At 52.5% G+C, this 13240-nt stretch overlaps 1 protein-coding gene across 1 annotated transcript in view; it reads left to right on the top strand.

The window, feature by feature from the left end:
- The first annotated feature begins 336 nt into the window (after window positions 1-336).
- LOC119791975 (IQ motif and SEC7 domain-containing protein 1-like) overlaps window positions 337-13240 on the top strand; it is a 169442-nt gene continuing 156538 nt past the window's right edge. The window contains exons 1-2 of the mRNA XM_038298381.1: window positions 337-473; window positions 10897-12378. Of these exons, the coding sequence (XP_038154309.1) occupies window positions 11672-12378 (707 nt within the window). The 5' untranslated portion in view covers window positions 337-473; window positions 10897-11671. The remainder of the gene's footprint in view (window positions 474-10896; window positions 12379-13240) is intronic.

The following is a 13240-nucleotide window of genomic DNA, read 5'->3' as shown; positions in this document are numbered from 1 at the left end:
GATATTCTAATTTTATGACCAGCACCTGTAGTTTGATCAAAGTCAAACTGATATAAGGATAAAGTCACATCATTTTTTATTATAATAATTAGATTACTTTCATAATTTTACAACTTTATTCTTGTAGTTTTACGTCTTTAGTCTGAAAACCAAATATTATGATTTTATTCTTGATTTTAATTTGATTTTCCATTTATAACATTTCTCTTATTATGCCCTTAAATCTCTGTCTTGTGGCAGAAACTAGAATAATTTCAAATGTTTTGCAGTTTCAAGTCACGCGTGGAAATGGAGAAGTTCCCCTTTAAGCTGCTGCCGCTCAGGCAGAGTGGAGCCTCCTGTCAGCAGAGCAGGATCTTTGCAGCAGTCTGCGGCCACAGCTCCCAGTAAGAAAGGGATGATGGGAGCCAGGCTGCGCTCAGCCTGACTGGGAGGGCTTTGGTTTCCCAGCTGACACCAGAAGGCCGCCACAGGTGAGTCCATGACGGCCACGGTCTGCGCCTTAAGCCGCGGTCCGTGGATGCTCTGCGTGGAGGTCCGTCCACGGCAGGAAAAAACACCAACTTCACGCTCCGTGGGTTTATTTTCCTCCTGGATGAGATTTAAATTCTCTGCTTCTGGTTTCCTGCTTCAGTCTCAACGATTCGGACTTAATTAGCTGATCCTTAATTGGTCTCTACCCCCCCCCCATTTCTCCCCACTTTATTCTCTCTCTCTCTCTCTCTCTCTCTCTCTCTCTCTCTCTCTCGCTGTCGTTATTGCAGGGCCTGTTTGGGGGGGGGGGGTAACCAGCTCACCACACACCTTGTTTTATTGCCCTTCATTCAGTCTGGCAGTTTGCTGCTCAGTTAGATGGTTTATTAGCAGTAAATAAATGCGATCAGAGAGCAGAAGAACAGGGGTCCGAGCACAGAGCCCTGATGCTGTTAGAGAGCAGCATTCAACAGTAAAACTCCCTCCAGGCCTTTAGGGGGCAGTGCTGCCCTGGAATTTGCTCTGCTGCCACACAGATCCATGCAGGAGAGGAGGAACTGTTCAACACAGAGCTAAAGCAAATAGATAGTAGACTCTGGACTAGAGAGCATTGAAGGAGTCGCGTTTCTGTAACATGGATGAGGTTAGTGCAAAGAAAAAATGTAATAAATCAGGTTTTGCTCGCAGCCCCAACTCAAATTGTGCGAATCAATCACAGAGTCCAGAAATCCACAGCCTGCGATGCGATCTCACTAATCGCACATTCAGCGCAAGAAACGGCGTTAGCTAATAACAGAAGACAGAAACTCTGTTTTTGTTTTTCGCAGAATTCCTGCTAAAATCTCTGAGGTCTGGTTGTGTCACCGCTTCAACTTTAGATTCGCTCACGACCAAAATATCAAACATGTTCCACGATTTGGCCAAAAGTCGTTACCATCCCCAAACTCATCGCACAAATGGAAAACGCATCAAAAAGTCTAAAAATCTCAGCGTTTGCCAGACTTAAGCCGAGAATACATTGTACGATATTTTTAATGGTTGTACTCTGCTACAACTCAAACTTTAAACGTTCCCAGCTCGCGATGTTTGCTCTTCCACTATACGGCCCGACGCTCTGATGCGATCTACCTGCTCACACTGTGCGTCTAAAAACCACACGTCAAACTCGGCGCCGAGAGACGGCGCTGGTCGGAATCGTCAATCTGGAAGTAGAAGAACTCCCATCGTTTGCACATGCTCAGTGCTGGAGGTTCTGGTAATTCGGATCGTAGCTTCAACAGCAGGATTTGCCCACCACCACCTGAGGAGCACCGACTGAATTTCAGACATGTTGGATTTTCTGCTGACCTTATGAGTCCTGAACTGGAGGGGGTCGTTAGAGGCTGTTCGCCCCTCGTTACCCCCTTATACTACACAACACACAACTCGCGATCAGGCTGAAATTTACCCAAACAAATGAGAAAAACCTAAACGTTTGACACTTTAGCTCTAAAAACATTTGTTTATTTTAACTTGAAGGAAGTTTGTTCTGGTTTCTGCTTTCTAAGCTAAAACATTTCTGTGAATTTAGTTGGAATGAAGAATGAGTCTGTTAAGTTTATTTCTATAGACTGTCCTTTTCCAGCGGCGGTTTATAAGCAGTAGAATCTGACTCATAGGGACTCCTTTTTCATCATTCTATCTCTATAGTTCTGCTGCTATAGGCTTAGACTGCTGGAGGACATAGGGACCCCTTTTTCAACATTCTGCTTCATTCTATCTCTATTCTCCCACTCTGCAGAATCTGTTAGTTCAATCTCTAACGTTCTGCTCTCTCTGCTTTTTCTCATAGTAGCTTCATCTGGTCTGTTCCTATTTGGCTGTGACTCCATCCTGGAGAGAAATATCAGCTGTGCTGCTGCCATCAACACCTTTGTTTATAGAGGGTTTATAGATCCGCTTACAGACCAGTCTGGATGCTAAGCTAACCTCCCGTAAAAAAAGGGGGGCAGTATTGGTGGAACCAAGCTGGTTTACCTGAGTCAAAATGTCCAGTTTTAATAGTTGAGTCACAAGTCAGTTTTCCAGAATCATGCTTATTGTTTTTAGATGTTGGAGCTTGGCCTGTTTTCCAGTGTAGTCCTGTTTCTCTGACTGTGACTAACTGGATGTGCTCTCTTCATCCTCTGACATGGGAGCTGGCTCGGAGCTCGTCTGCCTGGCTGTGTGTTTCCTGGACGGGGCCGCCTGTGGAGCTGGTTGACAGTTGCCTTTTATATCTATGCTTCTTTTTCTATGTCTGCTTCTGTCTCCTTGAACCCCAGTGGGCCTCAGCAGATGGCCGCTCACACTGAGCCTGGTTCTGCTGGAGGTTTCTTCCTGTTCAAAGGGAGTTTTTTCCTCTCCACTGTCGCTACAAGCATGCTTAGTGTGAGGGATTGCTGAAGAGTCAATGAGTCGATGCAATCAGCTGGTTTACCTTAGATAGAAAACTTTGAATCAATCTGACTGGATGATCTGGTGAACTGGAAAGTGACCTGAGATGACATGATGTGAATTGGAGCTATAGAAATAAACTGAATAGAATTGAATTAAGGAACCAATGAGCTTCAGGGTCTGAGGAATGTTTCCATCATTCCAGGAAGGCATCAAACTACACAGCCATGCTGGTCATAATGTATTGCCTGATTGGTTAAGCAGTCTGATTACAGAGGCTGCTGCCCCCCCCCTCCTCTTCCTCCCTCCCTTCTCTCCACTGTTGCAACACTTCTCTGCATCCATCATCCATCTGGACTCAACACCTCCTCCTCCTCCTCTCCTTCAGTTAGAGGACCGACCCCCAACCAGCCCCCCCCCCCCCATGTTCCCTCACTGATAACAACCCCGGCGTCGTCCGTTCTCACACTCGTGAGGACAGGACGATCGTCAGCCCTGCTGCAGCGCATCGCCGGGCTTTCAGCCGCAGAGAAATGATAATTAGGAGGCGACTGACTCGGCTGAAGGAGGAGGAGGAGAGAAGGAGCCTGGCCTGCAGCAGCAGAGGGAAGGAGAAGGAGGTGTGGAACTGATCTCCATCTGATCAACAAGAAGAGAAGAAAACCTTGAAGTGGAGGCAGCTTCTTTTTTTTTTTTTTTCTACCAAAGGAGATGATGATGATGATGATGACAGCAGCGGAGGAGGGGAAGGAGGAATGAGCTGGGATCGATACTCCTCCCTCCATCACCTCCCCAGGAGCGGCTGAAACCTGTGAGGCTCCGGTTCTGTTGTGGTTCTGTTTGCCGTGTCGTGTCACATGCTGGTTAAATAGGCCGCCGTGTGCGGAACGTGCCGTCTGCGATTAGCGCCGCTGCCGCGGCTGCAGATGGAGGGAGGCTGTGCGTGGAAATGATGCGTGGGCTGAACGAGTGGCGGAGAACATGACTGTAAAACAGGCGCTTAGAGTAGCGGCGCTGCTGTTAGATTACGGCCAGATTCTATGAGGGATGGGAAGGATGCAGCTGATGACCTGCCTGCAGCTCTAATCCCAGCAGCCGCTCGGATGGATGCAGATTAACCAGATAAACATCACTGTTCTTCTCTTAAACAAAGCAGAAATGTTCCTGGATTTATGGGTGGAGGAAAACCTTTAAAGTTTCATCTTAAACCTGAAGGATTCATTCACCAAACGCTTTACAGATCCAGAAGCTCCTTCAGGAGGATTCCTGGAAGGAAGTTCACGATGATGCAGGAGTTATTCACACAATCCAGATTATTTCTGGCTCTCTGTCCTCTGAGAGTGACGAGCATCAGGAGCGTCATTATTAGATCAGCTTCTACACACGGCTGTCTATATCTACAACAACCTGTTGGAAAAAAAGAGCCATCAGGTGCGTAAGCATCTAGAATCCCTCTGGGATCCATGAAGAACTGAATGAAACGGAAAGTTGGTCGTTATTTAGGCCCAATGCTGACTTCCATCGGCTAGAAACCTGAGAATTAGTTTAATTTGTTGGAAAATAATCTGGAGGAAATGAAAGGTGCGTTTGGTTCCTGTCAGGGCTTCAACTGTTGATTCTTTTTTCCATTAATCGATTGATAATCAGGAAGCCAAAGGTTCCTTAAAGAAGACTTTTTGTGGAATTAAACCAGCTGAAACTCAAACATACCGACACAGAAACAAGGATTTATATCCGAATGTTTCCTTATATTATTTTACAACTTTGATATAATTCCTGCTCTACGTGCGTCGCTCTGTCGGCTAAAGGATTATTTATTGGGCTCTATACTCCTGTTTCACGATTCATCAATTACTAAATTGGTTGATGATTATTTCAATAATTGATTAATCTGATTAATTCCAAAAAAGTTCAAATAAATCCTCTGGACTTTGTTTCCAAGTTTGAAGACGTTTCTCTTCCATCCAGGAAGCTTTTCAATTCAAAATGTCAGAAATAGCGTTTAGTTCCAGGTTTATATCAGGCAAAGTGGGCCCCTGAGGGCCGCTGTCCTGCAGGTTGTAGAGCTTTCCTGCTCCAGCAGCTCATTTCCGTTGGTAGCTCATTAACAGGCTCAATATTTCTGGCTTAGCTGAGCTTGGAGCTCAGGTTGGGGTTTAAAGCTGGACTCCACTGGGAACCCCTCATACACACGCCTGATGGCCCCTCATACACACACCTGATGGCCCCTCATACACACGCCTGATGGCCCCTCATACACACACCTGATGGCCCCTCATACACACGCCTGATGGCCCCTCATACACGCGCCTGATGGCCCCTCATACACGCGCCTGATGGCCCCTCATACACGCGCCTGATGGCCCCTCATACACGCGCCTGATGGCCCCTCATACACGCGCCTGATGGCCCCTCATACACGCGCCTGATGGCCCCTCATACACGCGCCTGATGGCCCCTCATACACGCCCCTGATGGCCCCTCATACACGCGCCTGATGGCCCCTCATACACGCGCCTGATGGCCCCTCATACACACGCCTGATGGCCCCTCATACACACGCCTGATGGCCCCTCATACACGCGCCTGATGGCCCCTCATACACGCGCCTGATGGCCCCTCATACACGCGCCTGATGGCCCCTCATACACACGCCTGATGGCCCCTCATACACACGCCTGATGGCCCCTCATACACACGCCTGATGGCCCCTCATACACACGCCTGATGGCCCCTCATACACGCGCCTGATGGCCCCTCATACACGCGCCTGATGGCCCCTCATACACGCGCCTGATGGCCCCTCATACACGCGCCTGATGGCCCCTCATACACGCGCCTGATGGCCCCTCATACACGCGCCTGATGGCCCCTCATACACGCGCCTGATGGCCCCTCATACACGCGCCTGATGGCCCCTCATACACGCGCCTGATGGCCCCTCATACACGCGCCTGATGGCCCCTCATACACGCGCCTGATGGCCCCTCATACACGCGCCTGATGGCCCCTCATACACGCGCCTGATGGCCCCTCATACACGCGCCTGATGGCCCCTCATACACGCGCCTGATGGCCCCTCATACACGCGCCTGATGGCCCCTCATACACGCGCCTGATGGCCCCTCATACACGCGCCTGATGGCCCCTCATACACGCGCCTGATGGCCCCTCATACACGCGCCTGATGGCCCCTCATACACGCGCCTGATGGCCCCTCATACACGCGCCTGATGGCCCCTCATACACGCGCCTGATGGCCCCTCATACACGCGCCTGATGGCCCCTCATACACGCGCCTGATGGCCCCTCATACACGCGCCTGATGGCCCCTCATACACGCGCCTGATGGCCCCTCATACACGCGCCTGATGGCCCCTCATACACGCGCCTGATGGCCCCTCATACACGCGCCTGATGGCCCCTCATACACGCGCCTGATGGCCCCTCATACACACACACACGCCTGATGGCCCCTCATACACGCGCCTGATGGCCCCTCATACACGCGCCTGATGGCCCCTCATACACGCGCCTGATGGCCCCTCATACACGCGCCTGATGGCCCCTCATACACGCGCCTGATGGCCCCTCATACACGCGCCTGATGGCCCCTCATACACGCGCCTGATGGCCCTCATACACGCGCCTGATGGCCCCTCATACACGCGCCTGACGGCCCCTCATACACGCGCCTGACGGCCCCTCATACACGCGCCTGACGGCCCCTCATACACGCGCCTGACGGCCCCTCATACACGCGCCTGACGGCCCCTCATACACGCGCCTGACGGCCCCTCATACACGCGCCTGACGGCCCCTCATACACGCGCCTCACGGCCCCTCATACACGCGCCTCACGGCCCCTCATACACGCGCCTCACGGCCCCTCATACACGCGCCTGACGGCCCCTCATACACGCGCCTGACGGCCCCTCATACACGCGCCTGACGGCCCCTCATACACGCGCCTCACGGCCCCTCATACACGCGCCTCACGGCCCCTCATACACGCGCCTCACGGCCCCTCATACACGCGCCTCACGGCCCCTCATACACGCGCCTGACGGCCCCTCATACACGCGCCTGACGGCCCCTCATACACGCGCCTGACGGCCCCTCATACACGCGCCTGACGGCCCCTCATACACGCGCCTCACGGCCCCTCATACACGCGCCTCACGGCCCCTCATACACGCGCCTCACACACGCGCCTCACGGCCCCTCATACACGCGCCTCACACACGCGCCTCACGGCCCCTCATACACGCGCCTCACGGCCCCTCATACACGCGCCTCACGGCCCCTCATACACGCGCCTCACGGCCCCTCATACACGCGCCTGACGGCCCCTCATACACGCGCCTGACGGCCCCTCATACACGCGCCTGACGGCCCCTCATACACGCGCCTGACGGCCCCTCATACATGCGCCTCACGGCCCCTCATACACGCGCCTCACGGCCCCTCATACACGCGCCTCACACACGCGCCTCACGGCCCCTCATACACGCGCCTCACGGCCCCTCATACACGCGCCTCACGGCCCCTCATACACGCGCCTCACGGCCCCTCATACACGCGCCTCACGGCCCCTCATACACGCGCCTCACGGCCCCTCATACACGCGCCTCACGGCCCCTCATACACGCGCCTCACGGCCCCTCATACACGCGCCTCACGGCCCCTCATACACGCGCCTGATGGCCCCTCATACACGCGCCTGATGGCCCCTCATACATGCGCCTCACGGCCCCTCATACATGCGCCTGATGGCCCCTCATACACGCGCCTGATGGCCCCTCATACACGCGCCTCACGGCCCCTCATACACGCGCCTCACGGCCCCTCATACACGCGCCTCACACACGCGCCTCACGGCCCCTCATACACGCGCCTCATACACGCGCCTCACGGCCCCTCATACACGCGCCTCACGGCCCCTCATACACGCGCCTCACGGCCCCTCATACACGCGCCTCACGGCCCCTCATACACGCGCCTCACGGCCCCTCATACACGCGCCTCACACACGCGCCTCACGGCCCCTCACACACGCGCCTCACGGCCCCTCATACACGCGCCTCACGGCCCCTCATACACGCGCCTCACGGCCCCTCATACACGCGCCTCACGGCCCCTCATACACGCGCCTCACGGCCCCTCATACACGCGCCTCACGGCCCCTCATACACGCGCCTGATGGCCCCTCATACACGCGCCTGATGGCCCCTCATACATGCGCCTCACGGCCCCTCATACATGCGCCTGATGGCCCCTCATACACGCGCCTGATGGCCCCTCATACACGCGCCTCACGGCCCCTCATACACGCGCCTCACGGCCCCTCATACACGCGCCTCACGGCCCCTCATACACGCGCCTCACACACGCGCCTCACGGCCCCTCATACACGCGCCTCACGGCCCCTCATACACGCGCCTCACGGCCCCTCATACACGCGCCTCACGGCCCCTCATACACGCGCCTCACGGCCCCTCATACACGCGCCTCACAGCCCCTCATACATGCGCCTCATATATTGTGACATCATCGTGACGCGAAGATGTATGATGGATGATGTCACAGCGGCGGAAAACCTTGGAAGACGAAACAAATCAGGGAGGATTAGGAGGAAATGCGTTTCCTGGGAACACGACATTTCCTGGCCCATGATGATGACGGGCTTATTTGTTTGATTCTCTACATCAACCAGCGAAGGTCCAGAGAGCTTTCTCATTATAATCTGTTACTTTAAACAGAATTAAACATCAAAATAAAATAAGGTTTTTATGCATCAATGTTACGTTTTGAAGTAGAGAACAACAATCGTTCAGTTTGGTTTATAGATAATTTCCTGATTCCCATATTTTCTCAAACCCCTGAACTGATGGTTTGTTATTTTCTTTCTTTTTTCTGTCTTAATGTTGGCAGTGGGCTTTAGGCTGCCCTGCAAGGCTTTAAACCTGGGTTTAACCGGAGACTAAGCCATTCTCAAGCACATATCAAGGAGCTCATTCTGAGCCTGGATCCAGATTTATTGTTGATTCTGTTCATGGTGGAGAATCCTGCTTCACAGCAGCAGGTTGAGCCAAACATCCTCTAAATGTGCAGGTTCATCTTTGAGCACGCCATTTCACTTTTCTTTCACCAGTTCACCGCAGTTCTTCCAGCAGTCCACACTTTCTCTGCTCTCTTTTTCTCATGGTCTTCTCCTTCTTTCCCATCGCCCGGCTTGCCACAGGTTTGCCTGCTGTGTCTAAAAGTAGCAGCAGCAGCAACCCAGACTGACAGCTCATTGGCTCATTTGGATCACGTGCAGCCTGGAGCCGGACGCTCCCCATGGCTTTACCGTATTAACAGGAGAAGAGGCGCAAGGGAAGTTTAGACACTGTCGGTCAACATGCAGTAATTTATAAATGTTTTAAATCTGTTTATGTCCGCATTAGCCACCAGGTGGGTTTGGATCCGACCTCTGCTTTAGGATTTAGGCTCCTGTGTTCGACGCCAGAGAGCAGCTTTGCTATATTAGCTGTGATCAGCGGGTAGAAAGTAGTTTTTCATCTATGTTGAAGTGAGAAAGTCCTCCTGAAAACATGGTCTGTGCAGTCAGTTCATCCAGATTACCATCCTGCCTTCAAAGATTATTTCTCTGTGGGAGCCGCTCAGACCCCCACATACCGGCGCTGCGCTGTCACTGGGAATCCCCAGCAGCAGCTGCCTCAGGCCCGCTCGCCTCTCCAGGGTTTTCCCCTCCTGTTGGTGGCGGCTGGAAGTAGATGTTAGCGTTTTTCAGGTCTGTGCTACAAACTGCAGGCAGCAGGATAATAAAAGCCAACATATTCTGCCGGCAGGTTTCTACATTTGAAGTTAATTTAGGCGTTAATAAACTGTTTCAGAGGAGTGATCATAGCGCTCTGCATCAGCAGTGCTGCGTCTGACTCCCTGCCAGCTCCCAGATCAGCTGCTCTCATTGGTTGATGCGGCGCGTCCAGCAGCTAAAGGTCAATGTCTCCAACTCCAGCAGCTGCTGCTTGGGAAATTTTGAACTTTTGAGCAAAGTTTCTCACGGTAAATTAGGGCGTACCAAAGCCATACACCCCAGAAACGGCGTACAATTTGTCATTGTTTTATCAAAGTACGCATTGCTAGCTAAAAGCCTGATTGTAACTTTTCCACTGCTTTAAACCCCAGTTTGGTAAATTCTTAGTTTTTAATGTCATATTTGTCTAAACTCAGATTTAATATATTTAAATTCAGTTGATTTCTATAGCTCCTTTTCACATCAAGTCACTTTATAGATCCAGACCAACCAGATCATCCAGTCAGATTGATTCAAAGTTTTCTATCTAAGGAAAGCCAGCTGATTGCATCGACTCATTGACTCTTCAGCAATCCCTCACACTAAGCATGCTTGTAGCAACAGTGGAGAGGAAAAACTCCCTTTGAACAGGAAGAAACCTCCAGCAGAACCAGGCCGAAGTCCAACTGGTTTTGATTGGAATGAAACGATGCCACCAGTTTGGAGATCTTTTGCTTATTTGCAAACATCCATTTACTAAATGTCTCTCCATTCCACATAGATCCGTCTTTTTCCTTTGACAGTGTTTGTTTTTCTTGCATACTGTCTTTGGTGAGCTCCAGCTGAAATATTCAGTATAAATATATTTGACATTTGACACCAATTTAATGCTGCACATGTAGTAAGCTGGAAGCTCTGAGGGAGAGAAGCGAAGAGATGGAGAGGCATGTGGAGATGAATAGTGATGGAGTGTGGGAGGAGATGCTGAATTTGGGAGGATTTTTCTGAAGGCGGAAACCGTGCATGTGACCAGAGAGAACAAAGGGAGGGAGAGGAGTGAGAGGAAAGATCGGTTGGTGAGATCAGGAAGGGAACATGAGTTAGTTGCTTCAGAAACGCCTGCAGGAAATCATTGTAGGTCGGATTACCTGTTGATTCTGCTTCTCATCCACTTCTCTCTCTTCTTCCTTCATGTATTTCGGCAGGAAGAAGCAGAACGGGAAGCGTCATTGGAAGGAATGATCCTGGACGCCTCATCGTGTCCTTGGAGCTGTGATTATAAGTGAGGGTCCAGAGATCCTGCCCAGTTTCATGCAGCCTGCAGGATGGAACAAACGGGGTCGCCATCCTCCGCCTACAACAGAAGATGATTGTTGTCTGACGCTATCCGTTGGCTTTTTATGATTTAAGAGAAGTGTTGGAACATTACAGCGTTTTCCTGATCCCAGGATGACGTCATGAGGCGCTGCAGGGAAGCCGGGGATTAGTCGACGTGTTGCAGAGCTGCTCCCTCTGCAGGATGAACCAGGAGCTGCGGGCCCTGATACAGTTCCTCCACAGAGACAGACAGACAGCCGTCTGATACTGGAAGCTTCAGTCCTGGATGGAGATCAGTGAGAATCGCTGAGCAGTTGGAACATCGTGTCTGTGGGATCTGCTCGCTCTGCTGGGAACGCCAGGGCAGGGAATGCTGCTTCGCCCTGATGGACTTCCTGCCCGCAGCACTCAGGGAAGACACTCATCTTGATTTTTAAATCAGAACTTATAGGGGAAAGGTCCTCTCCCCCCCACTCACCTCCGGTGGGGGGGAGGGTTGGGGAACTTCCTGTCTGAAGGTGTAGGCCTCAGGGCTGCAGGGTGTAGTTTAGCCAGTAGATTAGACCTTTCTTTCAGCTCATTTAGCTCCAGCGGGACCTAAGCGGACCATCAGTGACCCTCCTTTAAATCCTGCGCCGGTGCGTTCGGTCTCAGCCCGCCGTCATGGATGCCAGCCAGGCTCCGGGTGCAGGCAGTCCGGAGAGCCCGAACCGCGCTGTGGAGTACCTGCTAGAGCTCAACAACATCATCGAGAGCCAGCAGAAGCTTCTGGAAACGCAGCGGCGGCGAATCGAGGAACTGGAGGTCCAACTGGACCGCCTCAGCCAGGAGAATAAAGACCTGCGTTTGGACCGGCAGCCTGTTGCTCCTCCACCGCCCGCTCCTCCTCCCGAGCCTCCCCTCCCGCCTCCTCCCCCGCCTCCGCCTCCAGCTCACAGCACGGCATCCAAGAACCATCACCACCATAACAGCCAGGCTCCGCCTCCGCCCCCCGCCTCCATCACTCTCCACCACAGCCACCAGTCTCACCATCACCCCCACCAGCAGCACCACCACCACCACCATCACTCCTACAATAGCAGCGCCGCGACTTCTCTTCCTGCTCGAGCGCCATCAAACCCCGCCTCCATCTATGTTCCCACCCAGATCCCAGCTCCAACCTCCCCCACCAGCCCAGCCCCACCCCCGCCGCCCCCTCCCATCCCGCCCAGAGATCAGCCGCGGGCCCACAGCCGGCTGACCCGAGCGCCCTCCACCAGCACCGGGACTAACACCAACTTTGTGGAGAAGGAGAAGGAGCGTCTGGAACGACTGCACAGAGCCAACGCTGCCAATAACCACCATGCCCACACCCTGCACCACCAAAAACCGTGAGTGTTTCTACCGAACCCGGGGGGGACGGGGGGGAAACCAGACGTACCGACCTTAGCAGAGATAGGTCTCCTTTCACAATCATTCCTTTGGTTTCATATGCTTCCATTCAAATGATTCCTTAAAGTCGTAGGGAAACGGCCGTTCCCAATTCTCCTTGGTGGTGCACGACTTTACACGAGTCAATAAAGTGAATTTGATTGGTGGTTTATCAAGGGTTGCAGGATTGTTGTGGCAGAAGGTTTGCAAGCAAGTTTGATTGTGGTCGGTTGATCATGGTCGGTTGATCGTGGTCAGTTCGTGGCTCAGAAGCATCGTTGCTAACCATTTTTATCTAGTGACTTTTGATAACAGGAGGTGAAATGCTAGCCTCGTGAGACCATCCTGATCTCGCGAGCTTTCAAGGTTTCACTCGCAGATCAGTCTGGAGACTCTCCGTTAAAGAAAATTTGGAGCCGTTCACCAAACGAACGTCCAATCAGCGTTGGCTTTGAGGCGGGTTGAGGTGTGACGCAACGAGAAGCGCGATAGTTCAGTCTAAAGAACATGGCGGCTTCAGCCGATGAAACTAGCGTTAGCGTGGCTATCGAGCAAGTTTTATCGGAATTACAGAGTATTTCTTCACTGAAAGAAGAGCAAAACACTGCTCTGGAGGCTTTTCTCAGAGGAAAAGATGTTTTTGCTCTTCTCCCGACTGGTTTCGGCAAGAGTAGCCTGGCTTGCGGTTGTGTTTTCGTCGTCACTCTGTTAGTACGTCATATGCTTCGTTGATCTGATTGGTTTATTTGGCCCGTCTATCACCAACATAGGCCAATCAGCTAACCAGTATTTTCGCCCCTTCCCAAAATGACTTCAACGGAA

The sequence above is a fragment of the Cyprinodon tularosa genome, unplaced genomic scaffold (assembly GCF_016077235.1).
Source record: "Cyprinodon tularosa strain WSP-4 unplaced genomic scaffold, ASM1607723v1 ctg407, whole genome shotgun sequence".
In the NCBI taxonomy this organism is placed as follows: domain Eukaryota; kingdom Metazoa; phylum Chordata; class Actinopteri; order Cyprinodontiformes; family Cyprinodontidae; genus Cyprinodon; species Cyprinodon tularosa.
The sequence above is the reverse complement of the archived record's forward strand: the minus strand, read 5'-3'. Positions and strand labels throughout refer to the sequence as shown.